Source organism: Rhinolophus ferrumequinum, chromosome 2, assembly GCF_004115265.2.
Source record: "Rhinolophus ferrumequinum isolate MPI-CBG mRhiFer1 chromosome 2, mRhiFer1_v1.p, whole genome shotgun sequence".
Taxonomy (NCBI): Eukaryota; Metazoa; Chordata; class Mammalia; order Chiroptera; family Rhinolophidae; genus Rhinolophus; species Rhinolophus ferrumequinum.
The window spans coordinates 30481783-30504267 of record NC_046285.1 but is presented as its reverse complement, the minus strand read 5'-3'; the positions used below and the strand labels follow the sequence as shown (position 1 = coordinate 30504267).

General features: G+C 32.8%; 1 protein-coding gene and 1 pseudogene across 6 annotated transcripts in view; one reads left to right on the top strand and one right to left on the bottom strand.

The window, feature by feature from the left end:
- SENP7 (SUMO specific peptidase 7) overlaps window positions 1–22485 on the top strand; it is a 128412-nt gene that overhangs the window by 80530 nt on the left and 25397 nt on the right. For all 6 annotated transcript variants that reach the window (XM_033123947.1, XM_033123988.1, XM_033123955.1 and 3 more), the window contains 7 exons: window positions 8078–8196; window positions 10960–11141; window positions 12243–12582; window positions 13177–13334; window positions 14762–14908; window positions 19191–19224; window positions 21477–21656. In XM_033123947.1, the coding sequence (XP_032979838.1) occupies window positions 8078–8196; window positions 10960–11141; window positions 12243–12582; window positions 13177–13334; window positions 14762–14908; window positions 19191–19224; window positions 21477–21656 (1160 nt within the window). The remainder of the gene's footprint in view (window positions 1–8077; window positions 8197–10959; window positions 11142–12242; window positions 12583–13176; window positions 13335–14761; window positions 14909–19190; window positions 19225–21476; window positions 21657–22485) is intronic.
- Window positions 925–2141, bottom strand: LOC117037525 (HORMA domain-containing protein 1-like; annotated as a pseudogene).

Here is a 22485-nt window from a genome sequence, read left to right as displayed (position 1 = left end):
GCTGCTCGTGGCAGCCCAGCTCCAGGGAGAGCCGTTGTTCACAATCATAGCTGTAGAGGGCGCAGCTCACTGGCCCGTGTGGGAATCGAAACAGCGACCTCGGTATTAGGAGCATGGTGCTCTAATCACACCAGAGCCACCGGGCTGGCCCTGCTTAAAAGCTTAATTGAGATTTTTTTGTATGTGACAAGACATTTTTTTCTTGGTGTTTTCAAGATTCTCAATTTGTCTTTGTCTTTCAGTAGTTTTATTATAACATTTTTCAGTGGAGGTCTTACTGAGTTTATTCTACCACTAGTTCCTTGGGATTCTTGGATGTTTATATTTATTTGTTTGTTTGTTTGTGATGCTGGATAACATTTTTGCTCCCCAAAATGCCAGACTTTCAAAATCTTAGTCATCATATCGTCTTATAGTAAAAAATGTTTTAAAAAAGGTAAAGCACATATGTTTAATTGTACACTACATATTGTTAATACACTATCAAAGTACTGAAGAACATTGTTTTAATAACAATTGCAAACACAGTTAAATGGTGTAGTTTTAACATAAGTGAAAAGAGAATTCCTTCCAAAATTTAATACCAAAATAAATATTATTTGTTTCAAAATGGCTTTAGAAGGCCTTAAAAATTAATACATTTTTTAAAGGAAGTATCCACCAAAATGGAAGATAGATCAACATTGAGTAGATAATTATGACACTGATATTTTTTATTTTATTCAAAAGTTCTCTTGGGTTTGTCTCAGATAATGTTCAGGATCACAATGTGGTAAGTCAGCTAAGAATTGAATTTTAGTTCACTAAATGCATAAGACTATGTCTAAGTTTTCAGAGGTAGGGCAAAAACACCTTAAAATAGTAATATAGTTTCCTTTAAATATTGCAATAAACCTGTGCAAACATGAAGAAGAAAAATAATTTTCATGTATGGTCCTTTGGTTCACTAAACTTTCTTATTTTTGGCACTGACTAGGAGAATCAAAGTGATTACAGACTGTTTTCCCAGATTTGAGTTCACTTCTCTTTTTCTTGTCCTGAGGTTTTACTGGTTGATTTCCATTAGCCATTTTATTCTGAAAGATTTTTCCACTTCTTGTTTTGCTTTCAGACACATCAAGTTCAGAAGTTTTGTTTACTTCAGACACATCAAGTTCAAATGTTTTATTGACTAAGTGCTCAACCTGAGAATGAGAAATTGAAAGATCTGGACTTTCTTTACACCTCATAATTTCATCTTCCTCACAAACTAAATTTCGTTCTTCAAGTTCAGAAGATCCAGAATTTTTTTTCTGCTCTTCCATTTTAGTTTCAATGTCAAAATCATCACTTATATAATGCTCCTGTTCATATTCTACATCATCTTTTTCCATGAGAATTTTCTGAAGTGGTGTTTAATTGTTTTGATGATAATACAGGTGAATAAATATTTTCCATTCGTTCTTCTCAGTAGTCACTTTGATGGTGTGAAAAGGAGTTGGGACTTCTCCCACATTTAAGTACATAGGCTCCCCATCAAATATCTCTGCTTTACAATCACCATCCTTAAAACCAGGAGGCTGGTAATCTGCAGGTGTGACTTCATCGTAGTAAAAAAGTTTCATGGTCAAACAAACATCATTAGGTAAAGGTCCTAGATTTTGCATTAGAACATAATTCTTGCGAATGAGGAGAATACTTGCTTTCTTTGTGTCAGCAGATGACACTTGATTCACTGCTTTGGTTTTTACTTAAGAAGTCCATGATTGGTTCATTATTGGTATACTTGAATTTAAATTGGTAACGTTCTGAAATTGTGTGAGGGTCTTCTGGATTGGTGTATACCAATCTAGCACAACCTAAGCTAGCACAACCATCCTTAGATGTTTTTTCTGTAAAGCTTGATAGCATCCTAGCATCCACTTCACTAACTGTGTAGATCCTGGACAATGTTTATCTTCTTTCAGAATTTTGACACAAAGATCATCTACATATCTTGTTTGATAAGCACATTCTGGAAAAATTCCTCTCAAATACGTGATGCAGGATACTGAAACTGGTAGGAGCCTCTTCACTAACACCAAAGACTGCTGCTCAGTTGATATCTTACTGGGAAATATCAATGCACTCACAGAAGTTCTCTTCAGTTGTGCAGTGGCCATCTTCTGATAAAGTATTTTCTTTAATTCAACCTGTGAGGGCCACTACCAGCGACCAGAACTGCATGACCCTGATTCTTGGATGTTTATATTCATGTCTTTCATCAAATTTGGAATTTTTTTGGTGATTATTTATTCAAATAATCTCTCGGCCCTTTTTCTTCTCCTTCTGAGACTCCAATAATGCATATATTGGTCCATTTGTTGGTGTACCACGTTCCTTAGGCTCTGTTTACTTTTCTTAAAATTTTTTCTTTTCTGTTTCTAAATTTGATAATTTCCATGATCATATCTTCAGGTTCACCAGTTATTTCTTCTGTCTGCTCAAATCTGCTTTTGAATCTCTTTAATGAAATTTTGCATTTTAGTTAGTGTATCTTTTAGCTTCATAATTTTCCTTTTGGTTCATACGAGGTCTGACAATTAAGTTTGTGAACTTGTTGCAATGATGCTGCTAACCTTTTTTGATATTAGAGGATTCTTCATTATGAATTTGTACCAACTGGACAAACAGTTAACCAAGTTTACTATTTGGAGGTGCTGAAAAGGCTGTGTGAAAAAGTTAGACGACCTGAATTTTTTGCCAACAGTTCATGGCTCTTGGATCACGACAATGCATCAGCTCACACAGCACTATCTGTGAGGGCGTTTTTAGACAGTAAGCAAATAATTTGGAACACCCTCCCTACTCACCTGATCTGGCCCCCAATGACTTCTTTCTTTACCCAAAGATAAAGGAAATATTGAAAGGAAGACATTTTGATGACATTCAGGACGTCAAGGGTAATACGATGACAGCTCTGATGGCCATTCTAGAAAAAGAGTTCCAAAATTGCTTTGAAGGGTTGACTAGGCGCTAGCATCGTTGCATAGCTTCCCAAGGGGAGTACTTCGAAGGTGACCATAGAGATATTCAGCAATGAGGTACGTAGCACTTTTTCTAGGATGAGTTTGTCAACTTGATTGTCCGAGCTCGTGTGTATATTTTGTCTTTTTATGAATATTTTCATTTTGTCATAAGTCATTTCCTTGACTTTGTTCAAGGTTTATTTTAGCTTTCTGAGGAGCTTTAAGGCAGTCATTTTAATATCTTTGTCTATTGAGCCTGTCATCTGGGTTTTTTCAGGGACAGCTTCTGTTGATCTATATTTTTTCTTCAAATTGGCCATGCTTTTTTGTTTCTTTGTATAACTTGTGATTTTTTGTTGAACACTTGACAGTTGAATCTTATAATACGGTAAGTCTGGAAATCAGATTTTCTGCCTTCACCAGGGTTGGCTGGTGTTTTTTTTCTTTTCTTTTTTTTATTGTAACATGTCTTTGTTCCAGGGATCAGTCTGATGTATAAACATAATGTCTTAGGTCTTTTCTAAGTCTGTCTTTCCTTGGTTATGTCTGTGACTTTCTGAATACCCTCATGTATGTGATTACTTTTTAACATCTTAGTCATTAAGTGTTTGGTTTCCAAAAGAGAAAAAAGAAAAACAAGGGCGGGGGGCGCAATAGGTGCTAGTCCTTTAAATCTTACGGAAGTCATTTTAGTTGGATAGGGTGAGTGTTGCAAAAATGGATGCCTTCTTAATGTCTGCTCATCCATGATTGAAAACAACAACCAGTTATCAGAATACAGATTCCCAGTATTTGGATGACCTTGTCAAGACTGCTCACCTTGGTTTTTGCAAGCCCATGCGAACAGTTTTAGGAACTCTTAGGAACTCGGGCATAGCTGCTTGCCTCAGGGCTGTGGGTAGAGGATGGTTGGTTACCTGCTACCACCCAAAAAGGTGAAATTGAGCAAAATTAACTCTAATTCGTGTTGAATTTTTTGATTGGAAGTTGCAAGCCTTTAATAGACAGCAGAATTCCAAAATAGTTACATCAGACAGATTCTGCCAGTGCAGTGGTTGTCTAGGTGAGTAGATGCTAGGTGCTTCCTACTCCACAATCTTCCTGAGGTCACTTGATATGAGTTTTATAGTTTATTGTACAGGGATCCTTGATTTATTTTTGGTATGTGATTGTTAAATAGTTTTGGAAATGTGGTAATTACTTTATGTATTCTATTACAAGGGAATGCTGTAGTTTAATAACTTAATAGTTTTTTATTTCAAAATTTTTATTCACTTAAATAATACCATAATAAGTTGTTTCATTAATAACAATTATCATGGATGAGAATATTGTGTGTGAAGATTTAACTGATTCTTTGGCTATCGAAATATTAACCATATTGATTTCCCAATTTTTTGTATCAATTTATTTTTGAAAATTAAGTAGTGCATTTTTTTGATAGGTTACTGATAGATAATATTGTATTAGCCTTAGGTATACAATATAATGATTTACTATATGTTTGAGTTGGGAAATGATTAACACAGTAAGTTTAGTTAACATCCATCATCACACACAGTTGCAATTTTTTTTTCTTGTGATGAGAACTTTTATAATAAGAGCTGTCTTAGTAATTTTCAAATATACAATTACCTTATAACGGAAACTTGTCCCTTTTACTATAGGGAGAGTGTTGCCACCTACCCTCCTGGGCCCTCCAGCTCTGGCAACCACCAATCGGTTGTCTATATCGAGGTTTTTTTTTTTTGTTTGTTTGTTTTTTAAGATACCACATATAAGAGAGAAAGTGAGATGTACAGTATTTGTCTTTGTCTGACATATTTCACTTAGCATAATGCTTTAAGGTCCATCCATCTTATCACAAACAGCAGGATTTCTTTCTTTTTTTACCACTGAATAATATTTGTGTGTGTGTGTGTCACATTTTCTTTATTCATTCATTTATTATAGACACTTAGATTGTTTCTGTATGTTGGCTATTGTAAATAATGCTACAGTGAACACGGGGGTGCTAAATACCCAGTAGATGAATTGCTGAATGACTTGGCAGTTTTAGTTTTAATTTTTTCAAAATTGGGAAACAGAGTGTTTCTCCGGGGCGCATCAGCTCCAAGTCAACTCATTGTCCTTCAGTGTGTAGTTGTGGAGGGTGCAGCTCAGCTCCAAGTCCAGTTGCCGTTTTCAAGCTAGTTGTTGGGGGGGCACAGCCCACCATTCCATGCCAGTGGGGATTGAACTGGCAACCTTGTTAAAAACTTGAGCTCTAAGCAAATGAGCTATCCAGCTGTCCACCGGTGCTCAGCGGCAGCTCAGCTGAAGTGGTTGTCTTCAATTTAGTTGTGGAGGGTGTGGCAGCTCACTGGCCCATGTGGGAATCAAACTGGCAACCTTTACTAATTCCACCAACATTGCACAAGGACATCCTTTCCAACACTTATTTCTTCTCTTTTTGACAATAGCCATTCTAACAGGTGTGAAGTGATACCTCAGTGTGGTTTTTGATTTGCATTTCCATGATAATTAGTGATGTTGAGCTGTACCTGTTGGCCATGTGTATGTCTTTGGAATAATAATTACTCAGTTCTGCCCATTGAAAAAAAATTTTTTTCTGCTATTGAGTTTTATTGAGTTGTATGAGGTTTTTTTTTTTTTTTAATGTATTTTGCATTTTAACCCCTTTTTGGATATATGGGTATGATTTGCAGATATTTCTCCCATTCCCTAGGTTGCCTTTTCATCTTGGTGATAGTTTCCTTTTCTGAAGAGAAGCTTTTTAGTGTGATATATTGTTTACATTGCTTTTGTTGCCTTTGCTTTGTAGTTAAGCCCACAAATCATTGCTAAGACCAATGTCATGGAGCTTACCCCCATGTTTTCCAGGAGTTTTATGATTTCAGGTTTTATGTTCAATTCTTTAATCCATTTTGAGTTGATTTTTGTGTATAATGTGAGATGTTAGTTCACTTTATTCTCTTGTCTAGCTTTCCCAACATTTATTTCACCATTGTATATTCTTTATTCCTTTATCATAAGTTAATTGACCATACATATGTGGACTTATTTTTGACTCTCTATTCTGGATTGATCTGTGTCTGTTTTTCTATCAAATGCCGTACTGGTTTGATTCCTATAGCTTTATAATATGGTTTGAAATCAGGAAGTGTGATTCCTTCAGCTTTGTTCTTTCACAAGATGCTTTGGCTGTTTTGGGGGTCTTTTGTGGTTCTATAGAAATACTAAGATTGTTTTGCTTTTATGAAAAAGGCCATTGGAATGTCGATTGGGATTGTATTGAGTCTGTAGGTTGCTTTGGACATTTTAACAATATTAAGTCTTGTAATCCATGAGTACAGAATTTCTTTCCATTTACACATATTTGCGTCGTCTTCAATTTCATCAACTGTCTTACAGTTTTCAGTGTACAGGTCTTTGTCCATCTTGTTTATATTTATTCTTAGGTATTTTATTCCTTTTGATGCAATTGTGAGTGGAATTGTTTTCTTAATTTCTCTTTGTGATATTTTGCTAGTAGCATATATAAATGCTATTGATTTTTTTTTTTTATTGATTTTTATATCGTGCAACTTCACTGACTTTGTTGATTAGTTCTAACAGTTTTTTGGTAGATTCTTTAGGGTTTTCTACATGAAAGATCATATTATCTGCAAATAATGACAGTTTTACTTCTTTTCTTATTTACATGCCTTTTATTTCTTTGTCTTCCTTAATTGCTCTGTTTAGGATTTCCAGAATTATGTTGAATAAGTGTGATGAGAATGGGCACCATTGTCTTGGTCCTCATCTCAGAAGAAAAACTTTTAAATCTTTTACTGTTGAGTATGTTACCTGTGGGTTTGATGTATTGGCCTTTGCTATGTTGAGGTACTTTCCTTCTATATCCAGTTTCTTGAGGGTTTTATCATGAAAGGATGTTGAATTTCATGAAATACTTTTTCTATATCTATTTAGTAATCATGTACCTTTTATCTTTCATTCTATTAATGTGTTGTATCACATTTATTTGTGGATGTTGTGACATACTTATACCCCTGGAATAAATCCATTTCGATCATGGTATAGGATCCTGTCTTTAAGGTACTGTTGAATTTGGTTTCCTAATATTTTGTTGAGGATTTTTGCATCTATAGTCATTAGGGATATTGGTCTCTAGTTTTCGTTTCCTGTAGTGTCCTTACCTGGCTTTGGTATCAGAATATGATGACCTCCTAAAATGAGTTTAGGAGTATTCCTTTCTTTTCAGTTTTTGGGAAGAGTTTGGGAAGGATTCACATTAATTCTTTTTAAATTGTTTGGTAGAATTATCAATGCAATCATCTGGTCCTGGGCTTTTCTGTACTGGGAGGCTTGATTCTAATTCAGTCTCCTTACTCGTTATTGGTCGCTTCATATTTTCTTTTTAGTCTTGGTAGGTTGTATATTTCTAGTTATTTATCCATTTCTTTTAGGTATTTCAATTTTTTGGCATATAATTGTTCATAATAGTCTGTTGATTATCCTGTATATTTTTGTGGTATGAGTTTTGATGTCTCTTCTTTGATTTCTGTTTACATTTATGAGTCTTCTTTTTCTCTTAGTTTGTCTGGCTAAAGGTTTGTCAGTTTTGTTTGTCTTTTCAAAAAACTAGTTCTTAGTTTTGTTGATCTTTTGTGTTGTTTCTCTGGTCTCTATTTTATTTATTTCTGCTCTGATCTTTGTTGTTTTCTTTCTCCTGCTTCAGTTGTTCTTTTTCTAAGTTCTTGAGGTGTAAAGTGAGGTTGTTTACTTTTTAGACCTCTGATGTATTTTATACGTGTATTATTCTTTTGCTCATTTTTCATGTGCAGAATTCTGCGGTGTGGGTATCTACCCCATATACCAATAGAAACATGGAGAATTTAAAGGTAGAACAGGAATGAGCACTCATTTCTCAAATCTTAGTTTATTATTTTTTTACTGTTTAGATCATATGCTCTTCTATGTGGGATTGTGTTTGTAATTTACTGATTTTTATCTTGAATATATGCCAGCTGGCTTCAAAATTCATTTGGGTTTAGAAGAATTGAGTATAATACTATTTTTTTTTGCAGGGTTTCACAACAAAATAAGACAGTAGATAATAATTATGCAAAACAGGCTGCACATACCAAAGAAAAGAGAAGAGATGATGATGTCATTTCTCTTATAGTGTCTGATACTCAACCTAAAGGTTTGTTAACCTTAGAAAACTTGTCGTTTGAATTTTTGTGTATTGCTTTTATAATAATTTTAAAATTGTAAATAACTATTTAATTTTACATTTCAAGGATATGTGAAAATAAAGGGAGATTATTTAGTAACACAAAGAAAATTGCTAAATTTATTATTTGTATGTTGTAATATATATTTCTTGATTGATTTACTAAATTCAGAAGTAAATTTGGATTTTTGTTGTTGTTATTGTTGGGGCTGGACATATACCTATAAAGGTATAATGTTCGTTTAGCTATTTCTAAGTGTTTCCATGGATATGTTTGGGAGTTGATATTACTCCTAACTCGATGATTATTATTAGCTTCCTAGTGTCTATCCTCCTATTATGAACTACATTCTTTATTCATTAGAATTTCTCTCAACTCTCAGAGGATGCTAAGACAAGCCATTATTAGCATTTTTAAAGGTAAATACATCCCAGACGACTGAAAATTCTTTGTAGGCTTCCTGGCATGTTGGGTCAACTGACTTCTTTTCTCTTTTTTTTTGTTTCTCTTTTAAGATTTTTAAATAATTTACAAAAATTTGCATCAGAACAATTTACTACATTAGTCAGATGGGAAACTAACATCTTCAGGGGTCTCTTGGATTATTGATAGCTTCAAACTAGTGAGGTATTTTGTTTTCTGAATGATTTTATAAATTATTCACAAGAAAAGATGGTTCTTTAATGACACTATGCAAAATTTCTTTGTACTTCCTTTGAAACACAGCAATCTACACATTTTTAGTAGCCTTTTCCATACAAGAGGAAAACTTATAAGGAAACTAGACTAATAACTTCGATGTGTACAAGAAACCAACTGCAACTCCTAAGAGGGTAATCTTTAGAGAAAATATTGCGACTCTGTAGTCATAACCTTTCAATTAGTCACTAAGTACTGTCTGCATATAATGAAAGACATTTCTTTTCTTATGAATTGTGCTTTCCCCAGAAACAATTACCATTACTTATCAAGTAAAAATATAAGTACTTGTATAAGTGAGCTCAATTCAAATACTGTCAAGGCACTGTTAAGCTCTCACACTCCACTGCTTTTCTAGATAGAGTAGGAATAATTGAATAAAAAGCTTTCTGATTTGTGCCCTTCAGTATTACTACAAAGTCACAGTGGAATTTTAGATATACTAAAAAGGGAGGGAAAAAAGTGCGTAACAATAGAAATGCTTTATATTTTCTTAGTATCCCTGAAGGTTTTGGAAATTAGGTATTAAAACTCATTATGTTTTCATCCTATTGATAATTGTGTTTAATTCCAGTTGTTTAACATAGGCCATAAATTAATGGAAATTCTTAATCCCCAGGTATACCATTTTGTAGTACATTATGTTTGCATTGTGGAATTTGGTTTTATAAAAATAATACATTGGAAATATTTAATATTTTTTGTTTATAGGATTTTTTCATCTCTGATTTCATACTAGTAATATTTGCAAGTCAAATTGTACATAATATGCAGGTGGAATCATATTTTTACAATGTCTAGCTCTATCTAATAAATCTATTCCTGTTTTCCATGAGATAGTCTGGGCTGAAGTGCAAATGGTGAACTGTTTAAAGGAAAATTCCTATATAATAGAGTTTTTCTCAAGCCACTTTCCTTTCATCAGTATTTTTGATATAGTATTTATATTTGAAATTTTAATTTGATACAGTTTTTATATAGAGAAATTGTATTTGACTACCTTTGCAGTTTACAAAATTACAAATAAAATTTATTGAGCTTTTCAAAATATTCTGTTGATGATTGGGGGATTTTATTTTCATGGGGAGGAAATAAATTGGAAGACTGTTGATTGACTCTTCAAGTTTTTGCCTTCAATCCTATCCCAATGCCTGCCTTTTAAACAACAACAAAGAGATATTATGAATGTTAGTCATTGGGTGTCTATGAAGCTAGAGTAAGAGCAAGAATAGTTTGAAGAGTGTTGAAAGAACTTCGAGTGAATAGAGAGGCCAGGCTAGTCAGTGTTGCATGAATAATAAGTTATGGATTCAGGGAATATGCTTTGGGACTTGCTGTGCATAACCTTTGAATTTGTATTTGTGTGATATAGCTTCAGAAAGCAAAATGATTCATGGTAATTTTCAGGTAGAACCTATTAGAAGGTATTTTTGTATAGTACATACATTTGATAAACGAAATATTAAGCATTTTTGGTGGTAATGGCCATGGATTTCATAGTCAGATGCTGAGGAAAGGTATTTTGGCTCCTTTTAGAAGAGCAGTGATCAATGCTCTGCTCTTTTAAGTTATTGTCCGTTTTCACTTAAAAAATATGTGTACAATTTATATTTAAAAAAGACAACAAATTCTAAGATCACAGTGAATTATCGAAAAATTTTAAAACATGAATTTTCCATGTTTTTTTCCGAATTTTATTAAGACCCACCCCTCCTTTTTTTTTGGTATTACAGTTGAAGTTATAGTAAAAGGTAAAACATGGTTTGATTGCTTTGCTTTGGTTACTAAAGAATACTTCTTTTTAATATATTTTCCTCATATTTATTGTACAATGAACATTCACTTTGTGTATGTAGTTTAAAATAGGATATCTCTTCATATCCATCCATGTCATGTCATATGAGAATTTAACAGTGGACTTCTTTTTTAACATTAGTTTTGGAAGCGGTATATTTGATGATGTTTCAAAGAGCTCTTCTAAAAGGGATTCTTTCTGTATTTTTTGGTTATATTTATGTCTCTTGTTTTTTAAGAGCTCAGTAGTGGAAGCAGAGGTTGTGATGATCTTGAAGAGGGGAGCAGAAACAAGGATGATACATATTCTGATTCTAAAATGGAACCCACTCTGATTTCCAGGAAGAGAAAGAAAAGGCTTAGGAGTAATTTACGTGATTCTCATAATTGTACTTCTTTATATAAGCCAGCAGAACAGACAGTAAGTAGAGGTATTTTGATATCATGTGAAATAATTTGTGCTATCATAAAAATGAATTGACTGTGGCCAAATGTTTTTCTAGCTTTTTGCTTTTGTCTTCATATTTCTTTCTTTTCTTTGTCTCCTTTTTTGATTCTTTGTTTGATTTTTAAAAAATAATTTAAAGGAAACTTTATTTTTGCAGTAATACAGTTATTGGACCAAATTTAAATATTATGAATGAATAAAAAGTTAAAATTTTCCCTCCTCTGATACCACTCCTTATTCAGTAGTTTGGTGTATATCATTCAGACTTGTTTTACTTTCCCTTTCATTAACCAAATACCATTTGTACTGTTTAGCTAATTGCTTTTTCACTTGCTTGTAAAATTATTAGCAGATTTCTTTTATCAGTAGTTATTTACTTACCAACTTCTTTAAGCTTCTCTTTATCTAGAGTTTAGGGAATTTGTTGTAAATAAAGAATTATCACAGTTAATACATACATTACCTATTTTCTTTTTTTTTTTTACATTACCTATTTTCAAAGACTTCATATGTGGTTAACAAAACAATAAGAAGACAGCTTTTTGATTCCTTTGATTCACAATGCATTTCAGGACTTTGCAGGCCTTTGACTTACACACATGATTTAGATTTATGCAGCAATAGAGATTTGAAGGCAATGATTGATTTTCATAATTTTTCGTATTGTTATCCTGTTAGGTTTTAAATTTTTTGCTCTCATTACTAGTCACTTGATGTCATGTCCTCATTACTTTTGCAAAATAAAACTGTAAAAAATCTTCTTCTCATTCTAAAGTTGACTTAGATCATGGGAGACTACCTGAAGCACTTGTAAATACGGGAGTCTCACCATCCCGTACTTTTAAAAATGTTTAGGCATCAGATTGGACAGACTGAACTCTGTATCTTTATACTTGGGAGACACTGGCAAGAGTAATGTAGTATAATTGTGTGGTTTTCTATCCCTGTAGTTATAGAAATGATATACTATTTTTACTTTTATATTCTTCTTTAGGAATTTAAACTTAAAAAAAGTTTTTTATGTTGCCAAATTTGAAAAATGTTAATTTTTTGTATGCATTTATTTATGTTCAGAAAGAACAAGAAAATGACTCAACACTATCCACTGAGTTTGAAAAGTCAAGTGAAAACCATTATCAAGACCCAAAACTGCTTGAAGAAATTACACCTGAACCTGTAGAAAGTGATTTTACTAAGCTATCCTCACTTAATAGTAAAGAGGTCGCTTTGAGTGCTGCTCTCAAAAGCATCCCTGACTGTTCAATCACTGAAACGTTTGAGAGCTCTATTTCCACTGATACTGCGGGGAATTCTACCCTGGTTGAAAAAGATGAGAGTGAGTTGAATGCAATAGAAAAACCGGTTTTAAGTGAACACAGTGAAGGGAACCAATCACTTATCTCAGCTGAACCAAGTAAGTAACAGGAGGATGGGAAAGGCTCTTAATTTTATCAGTAGATTTTAAAAGGTTCTGTAAGGACCATTATTATTGTCATTTGGTTGATGAAGCTGAAGTGCAGAGATTTTAAGTGCTATTTAATTATTGTCATTAATTTTTATTTAATTAATGTTCAAGTATTTGATGTGGTCACACTGTACATAAAAAGTTCTAAAAGATATACAATGAATAGTCTCCCACATGTTCCCCTAGCCCTCCATTTCCTGAAGTAACTAATGTAACAGGATTTAAATTACAATTCAGAGTCATGGTACAATACATTATTAGAACTAGGACTTGTTTCTAAATTCTTATCTTGGTCTTATTTATTTTTTAAATGTCTTCGTCCTTCAACCTTCAGGTAGATGCTAAACAATAGCACTGATATGGAAACATTGTATATAACTAGTATGAATTAGGTAATGAATGATAGACCAGTTTCTAAACTGAATAAAGGTAGATGATTAAATTTACTGGGATTATTAAAGATATATATCACATGAATTAGAAAGTTCTTTCTTTGATATATGATTATTGTAATATTTAAAAAAATACGTTTTTCCTTTCTAGTTGTTGTTTCCAGTGATGAAGAAGGACCCATTGAACATAAAAGTTCAGAGATTCTTAAATTGCAACCTACGCAAAACCATGCTATCACTAATGAAAATGAGAGTACTTCTAAATCAGCATTGTCGGAATTACCATTGATTACATGCCAGTCAGTACAGGTAATTTATTTCTGCCTTCTCACAGATAGTGAAATATTCACTATTAGCTAATGACTACTTCTTATTTCATCAAGGAGCATATTGTAACAAAAATTACAATTTTTCTTAGTTTGAATTTTGAGACAACTTTCATATTAATTTCAGAGAAATATATTATAATAATTGTCTTTATTTTGAATTAAAAACATTATAGCATTTTTTTCTCGTCATTTATATTTCTTCGGTCTAAATATTCTATTGAATATTTTTTCTTTTTTTAATGGTTCACATTAGACATTTAGTTACTTTATCAAAACTTTTTCTAGAATTAAACAGTTTCCAATATTTATGTGTCTGGTCTTGCAGTACTGTAGCTGCTTGGAATTACTCCTTTTCCTCGCTTGCTATTAAGGCAGCATACTATAGAGGAAAGAGCATGGCTTCTGAAGATATGCAGACCTGTGTTCAAATCCTGGCTCTGCCATTTGGACTAGTCACTTAACTTCCTTAATGAAGATAATGATACCTATCTCACAAGATTATTTCGAGTAGCAAATGAAATAATGTGGGGGAATTAGAATAATGTCACATACCTATGAGTTTGTTAAGTCCTTTGTCTCTCCCTTCTTGCAGAAAATAATAAATGGAAGCCTCTGTTGGTTTAATGTCCCCCAATTGTGTTTTTGACATAGTACTTTGAAGAGTATAGCTTTAAAGTAAGATTCAAATAATTTATTGTCAGTATTCATTCATATTACCAGCCTCTGATTATCTTATTTTTAAGAAATGATTATTGATTATTTAGAGTAATTTTCTCAAGGTAAATCATAGACTTTTTTTTTTAATTCTTTGTTTTAAATTAACATTTAATCTGGCTCTGTGACTCGGTTAAAAAAAAATTTTTTTTAATTGGGGAATATTGGAGAACAGTGTGTTTCTCCAGGGCCCATTAGCTCTAAGTCGTTGTTCTTCAATCTAGTTGTGGAAAGTGCAGCTCAGCTCCAAGTCCAGTCGCCGCTTTCAATCTTTAGTTGCACGAGGCGCAGCCCACCATCCCTTGGGGGAATTGAACCGGCAACCTTGTTGTTGAGAGCTCACGCTCTAACTAACTGAGCCTCCAGCTGCGCCTCCCGAAGCTCAGCGGCAGCTAGTTGTCTTCAATCTAGTTGTGAAGGGTGCAACTCACTGGCTCATGTGGGAATTAAACCAGCAACCCTGCTGTAAAGCGTTCGTGCTCTAACCAACTGAGCCAACGGGCGGCCCCAATCATATGCTTTTTAAGAAAAAATAATCTAGATAATAATTACTTCTTCACAGTAAGAACAGTATAAAATCCTTCAATTTCATTCACTAATAATGATTTAAAGAAGTATTTGACCTTGAAAATCATGGCCAGCATTTATATAATACTTAGGGTTATATGCATTTTATAATTTATTCCTTATTAGGCTTCATCTGAATTATGTCCATATAATCCTGTCATGGAAAACATTTCCTGTATTACACCTAGTAATGAGATGGATCTACAACTGGATTTTATATTTACTTCTGTTTATATTGGCAAAATAAAAGGAGCTTCTAAAGGTTGTGTAACAGTAAGTATATTTTATTTTTTTGTAAGTTTTGGATCTTGGGATAAGGTATTCTCAGATTGTCTTCTTTTTTTAGTGCAAATGAAAATAGGATTGAGAATAATTTTATATGGGACACTATGAATGTCATTATACATACTTTGAAACATGTCTTTAATTGGGGAGGGATTTCTAGAATCATATCTTTGATCTGACTACTGTAATTATGCGTAGTATGTATTGACATTGGGATCTAAATCTAATTTGGTGGTAAAGTATAATTTTATTCAGGGAATAGTTGGGAGAATAAATAAAAAATCTTATTTTGCTGGTTTAAATTGTTATAAACTGAATTCTCCAAATTCCTAAACTTGTTATTTAAGGATCTCCAGGAATAGTTCCTGTTCCTGTTTTTCCACTTTTTTTCAGTATTGCTCCTCATATATTGTATATGAAAGCCAGACTGGATTTTACTCAGTTCTCTATAATTTTTCAGCATTTCTGCCTGCTGGACTCCTAATCATCTTTTAAGACTTATCTGAAATACTTCCTCTTTCAAGAAACCTTTCCTGATTTCTCCTTCCTAGCCAGAATTAACTTCTCCCTTTACTGTGTGCACACAGGACTTTGAACATCTGTTGTAAGATTTATATAGTGGTTTATAGTTTTGCCTGAACCTCTCCATTAACCTTTACGCATCTTGTGGTGAAGAGCCATGCTTTTATTACCTTTTATCCTTCCATAAATGGCTCAAACCTAAATAGGCCCCATAAACTTTAGCTAAATTGAATACTCAGGTATTTTCCTAAAAGTTTTATTAATATTTCAATATGTTAGGAAATAAGACAGGGAGCATAAAAATGGTAAGACATGGTCTGTGCTTTCAAGGAATTGGTAGTATAATGGAAGAGACAGACATGTAAATAGATATTTACTTTGCATTATGGTAAAATGTACAATAGAAATACGTACAAGAAGGGTGCATATAGGAATGACTGCTTATATCTGTTTGGAAGAATCAGGAAGGACTTTACAGAGAAGACAGTACATGATTTAAGACATAAAGTAGATGTTTACTTGGTGACTGTCCATGAGGGAAGACCTGATCCCCAAAGAAGTAAACATTAAGTACAAATCCAACAAATTCTGGGAACTACAAATAATGGTAGCTTTTGAAATAGTTAAAACTACTTTGATTGAAAGCACAAGAGCCATTTGGTTTAAAATTAATATTCCCTGGTCACTAGTTTTCAGATATTAATGATTTTGGCATGCTTGAGGTGATTTTACAGTTTTTTTAAAGGAATTTTATTCGCTTTTCACAATTTCCCCTTCTTTTTTGCTTTTTTATTTTAACTTCCAGTTTGACCTTTTTTTGTTGTTGTTGAACTCTTTCTAATGGCAAAAAATTGGGTAATTAATTATGTGACAATAATTGATTGGTTGGGGAGGGAAATCCAAAGTAATTATTCAACCATGTATTTTCATTAGTTAATGTATTAATTATGTTATTACATAGTTAGGTGGACTTGTTATGGGAAAAAAAACAAACCAAACAAAAAACTAGAAATGAGTAAAGGAATAATTAAAAGAACACCTATAATCTTACTTATCCAGAGACAACTGCCACTAATTCTACAGTGTATTTCATTCTGTATTCTTCATACTATATATATATTTAAAACAAAAGGGTATGATACACGGTTTTGTAACTCACCGTGATTATATTAAATTAATTTAACTCATGTACCTGTTTTGGCATACTTGGGTTCTCCTTAATTCCTGACTGTTGGACATTTCAGTTCTCCCAGTATTTTGCTATTACAAATTGTAGGGGACAGCAAATAGTCAATAAATGTCATAAAGTGGGTCTTAAAAATTTGTTACATGTTTGTTGGAACACTTATAATTAAAGTAAAAAACTTAAATGTCTAATTACAAGAAAGTGGTTTAGTAAATCAAAGCAAATATATGCAGGTAAAATATATGCATGTGAGGAATTCTGCAAAAGTTAAAGTATATTTTGATGGAGAGCATAAGCAATTTTAGAAATGACAAAAATAGTTAAAAATAAGTCTTAAGACTTTCAAATTTTTCAAAAGACTTTTAGTGTATGTTCTTTTTCAGACAAAGCTCATGATGTTCTGTAACTTAGAAATTAAAGAACTTCTTTTGGGGGGGTAAATATATATGAGAATTAAATTTAATCATTTTCTTATTGTGGAGTCAGTGTCTGCTAGGCACTGCTGTAGACACTGGAGATATTGTTCTCATTATCATGATAGTTACAATTTAGCTGAGCTAGAAAAATACCTATAATGGTAAACTATTATATAAGTTAGAGCCATTGTTTTATAGTTGGATATTTATTATTACTTTTTTAGTGTAAAGAATGCTACAATATATGTGAACATTTTATTTTTAGATCTTAGCTTTGTTGATACTAGGAAAATGTTTATTAAGTACATACTATGTTCAGAGAAATCTATTAGCTGTCGTTCGAAGTTATAAAAATAGCTCTTAGGTTTAGCTTTATTCTTAAGTTTAAATAGAGGTGATATGATTTCAGAGAACTTGGTTAACCTTCCTGCCACAGAAACATCTTTGTCATTTTCTTAACTGGGGATTAAATTTTAGCTGGGATTAGGGCTTTACCTTTGGGAGAGGTTACATGTTGGCTCAGTTATCATACAAAGGTATAAATGAGTATCAGATCCTTGCCAAGTGGGAAGGTTTGATAGGACAAAAATACTTACAGTGGGCGAATGAGAGAATAATGTAGAAAAGTAGAGGGCAAAGATATATAGATGCACTACTAGTTTGTAATTTCATAGTAATGAGTGTAAAATTTCAAAAGCAAACAGTCATATTGATTTTCTATAGTTAGTTATTTTTATTTATAAGATATATTTTATCAGAGTAAAGACCCAGTGGAACATGTTAAAATTTGGCAAGGGAAAGTATACACCAAATATATATATATGGATATGGAAATAGATATGTATATATGGATATTTACATATATATATACATATATATGATATGTATCTGTATGGATATATATATGGAAAATATACACCAAATACATAGCAGTTGTATGAAAGTGACAGAATAATAAGGTGGATTTGACTAAATTAAACTAGATAACATAATCAGATTCCAGTGTCTAATGATAATAGTTCCCCTTGATTAAACATCTTATCGAAAGCTGAGAGAAATTCAGTAAGTTACCTAAGTTTATCTAGTTACTATTTGTGAAGTGGTAGAGATAATAGAGACAGGATTTGAACCCCAAGCTTAGCTTTTAAAAACTCATGTGCCATTTTGCTTGAATTTTTCTCTGTGGTTAATTTACTTTATGAAATATGACTTTTATATTTGTGAAACTATAATATGACATAATTTTTAAATTGGCAAAAGAAATGGAATCACAGTAAACCTGTGGTTTCACCGAACCTTGTTTGCTGTTTATTTGGAACTCTGTTGGCAGTTGATTTGGGTACCCATGTATCAAAACCATATTTGATTTTATTTTTTGTTTGTATTCACAGACTGTACCCCTGATTTGATCAACAGTTTCATAAATGTATTGATCAAAAGGGAAATCTAACCAAAGAATAAATAAGCATGAATTAATTTTATATTAATAAAAAAACAAATGTCAAAGCACAAGCCTATTTTAGAAGGTACATGTAAGATTTAGGTGTTCCACAACTCTTGAGAGTTTATTATAAAAGCAGCACTTAAGGAGGTCAGATACATAAAAGAGGGACCTAGAGAATATTAGTGTCCTGGCAGAAGGAGCAGAAAGAGCAAGAACCTTGCTGACTTCTCAGGCAGAAGGGTATTTGTAACATGGAACAAAGACAGATGAATGCTGGGAATGTCAACAAAGCCAAGAATCAAACCCTGTTTTGTAGTTTATTTACTAAAGTCAATGTCACCTTGTGAAGCCTTTTGGCAGTTTCTTCTGGACTTTGTTTTATTTCTTCAAAAATTCAAGAAACTTTTTTTTTTTTACGCAGTGCTTGTAGAGAGGGATTTATTTCAAAAAACGTTTTTGAAAAATATGTTAAGTCTTAATGTGTTTTTATAAATGAGCATATTGAGAATTTAATTATTTGCACAGGATTCTTAAACATCAATAAAACCAAGTCTTTATAGTGAAACATATTCTTAGTTTATTGGTAAGCAGGCATGAGCACTTCTAGTGTAGATTTTGAGTATGTACTTGTGGTTTGAAAAGTTTGAATAATAACACATTTTGAGTGGTAACTTATTTTTTGCTTTTGTAATTTTCCTTTAGTTCACGCCAAAGTATGTTAAGATCCCATTTCAAGGTAAGCCATCATTGTCTTATGACTTCTTTCCACTGTAATTTGGAAATAGATGCAAAGAGAAAGAATTAGAACAGGAGATAGAGATGAAAAGAAAAATGTTTTAAAACAGGAGCCAGTAAAAAAAAGAATAGAAGGGAAGGGAGAGAAGAAGGAATGGAAGAGGGAAAGAGGAAGGGAGAGATAAAGGGATGAAGGAAGAGAGGGAGTAAAGAATGATGTAAGGAAGGAAAGAAGAAGGAAGAAGAAAGGAAGGCAGACAGGCGTGCAGGATATATAGGCAGGATAAGAATAGAGAAAGAAAGAAAAAGATGGAATGAAATGGAGTGAGAAAAGATATAGAAAAAGGCTGTAAAAAAATGAAGGAAAAAGGAAGGGGACAAGATAAAAAGAGAGGCAATAGGAGGAAAGAAAGAGAAGTTTATAGTAATGAGTCTGTAGGAAAGAGTGAAATACAAAAGAATTGAAAGAAATGTGAGAAGGGTTTGAAAAGGAGCTAATAAGAAAATTAGCACAATTCGGGCAGTGGGGCCCAAAGAAGTCAGTTAAAATACTGCTGTAAAATATAAGATGGATGGATGATAGGTAGATAGGAAGTAGGTAGGTAGGTATATAAAATATAAATGGTTAGAGCCACAGATAGGTGATCGATTGATAGACAGTCTATTACAAGAGCCAATAAATAGAGAGTAAAAGAAAGAGGGGCGATGGGATAGGACAGGAGAGGAAGAGTGGAAGGCAGGCTGGCATGCATATAAACAGGCATAGAGGATAACTAGTAAGAAATACAGACAGGGAACAAGAAAGAGGCATGGAGAATTGGAATAGGGAAAGAAAGAAGGAGGAAATATGAAAGAAATAAAGATGTTTAAGATAGATTAATTTATTAAAAAAAGTGAAAATAAAAGAATGGCTGGTAGTATGAGAACATCAGGATAACTAGTTACTATATTTGAATGCTTATTATAAAGTGTTTTTCAAACTTTAATGTTCCTTTGAGTCACCTGGGGTTTTTGTGAAACTGAAGGTCTGATGCAGTACATCTAGGGTGGGGCCTGGTTTTCTGCATTTCTAGCAGGCTCCTAAGTGATGCCAGTGTCACAGGCTGAGGACTACAGTTTGAGTAGAGTAGCAAGGCACCAGGAGATAATGGGGGAGGAGTACTAAGAGATTTGTTTCAAATCGGTGCCCACCTTACATTTATACTTAGCTGATATTTGTGTTCCTAGTTCAGCTGCTTGTTTTCTTAAAGTTATACCAGATGACCCTTAGGACTTCTTTATACCATTTTTATGTTTCTTTGGGGAAAAAAAAAGGTCCTCAGGGGAGATTTTTTTAGCGCTCTCTGAGGGAGAAAGAGTGATAATTCAGAGTGATTACCTAGAAGTTTTGAGAAATAAAACCTAGAAGAATTTTAAAAGAAATATCATCTTAGACCATTCAGGAGCTCATATTATTCTTGACAATTCTTTTTTATTAGTTTCAGGTGTACAAAACAATGTAATAGTTAGACATTTACACCCCTCACAAAGTGATAACCCCCTCTCCCAATCTGCTACCCCTCTGACATTGTATACAGCTTTTACAATTCCGTTGACACTATTCCCTATGCCGTATTCCACATCCTTTGACCATATATATATTAAATTATAGTTCACATTCATTGTTATTCAGCTTCAGCATCAGGTGACAATCTTTTGATAGTGACTAGTCTGTGTAGTGAAATGCAGATGTTTTGGGAGAAGAAAAATAGGCATAAAGTGGCTTATGGTAGCATTTGGAGCTTTGGTTAATAGTATGGACCAAGATAGAAATACATAATTTTCTAGGTTAAGCTATGCTGAGTTTTCTGCATTGATAAGGTGGTCTTCTTTTTTCCCTCTTTTGCTAGTGATACTGGAATTCCTAGTAAGAAATCTCTCTGGATAAGGTTTTTATGCTATGGAAATTTAATTTCATATTTTCCTTTCCTGGATATAACTGAAATCATACAATATGAGAGACTAAATCGCTACATTTAATTATTATTTAATAATTATTTGGCCCTTTCTAATTGTAATATGATCTTTTTTACTCTCATAATATCATTTGGGGTATTTCAGCTAAGTATAGTGAAGTGCACTGGAAATACTGTTTTTGGAAAACTTGACATATAATTCTTTTTGAAAAATATAGTATAGTAGAGTTATATAGTGTATAAGTATTATTTTCCAAATGAATTAATTTATTAATTTGTTGTGTTTTATTTATTTTAGTGTCCCTGAATGAGGTTTCATTGCTAGTGGATACCACACATTTAAAGAGATTTGGATTATGGAAAAGTAAGGATGAAGATCACAGTAAAAGGAGTCATGCTATCCTTTTCCTCTGGATCGCGTCACATTATCTTCAGGAGATTGAGACCCAATTAGAAAACTCTATATTAAGCCAGCAATGTGAGTATAAAATGATATCTAAATTTCAATATAACCTGAGCAGTCATACAAATAATTTTCTTCTGAAATAATTTAATAGAATGTAATAATTTAAGAGTGTAGTTTCATTGAGTTGTAATTAAGTTTATTGAATTAAAAAATTTTATCCCTTAATATTATGTAAGATAAATTATTTATTCATGTAATTTCTCCTGATACTTTACCAAATGCAATTATCTTCTTAAATAAAAGGAATACTGTATCTTTTAGTCAGTTGCCATCCTTGGCTAGGTGTCTTGTGAGTTTCTGGTTCTTACTTCATAATGAACTGTGACTGAGATAATCAGTGACAAAGTTAAATAAAATACAGAAGTCTTTACTTTCAACATTTTCTTTAATTTCTAAAAGAGAAACTCAGTTTACTTATATATTCTTTCTCTAAGACTGGATTGAGTACTTTTCTGTATGCTCCCATAACACTTACATCCATGTATATATACATCCTGGGGTATTTCCCAACTTTGTTTAGGTCCAACTCTAAAGGAGTCTGATTTAGAATTGGGTAAATCAAATTAGTAAAGTTCTTTCTTACCTCTTTGATCTTTCTATCTCCCCCCCACCCATACTTCCATGTATATTAAAAGATGTTGACTAGTGAACTAAACTTTATACCTTTAAAATTAGTTATTTTGCTATCTTAATTAGTTCCAAATTAATTGGCAATATTCATGATTACATAGGGAAGTTGGAAAAATATAACAAGCCATTTATAGTCATTATTGGAGAGGATGTCATTTGAGACCACTGTTGAAATGATGAAAGTAAATGATTTATTAAAGAAAGGAATGCT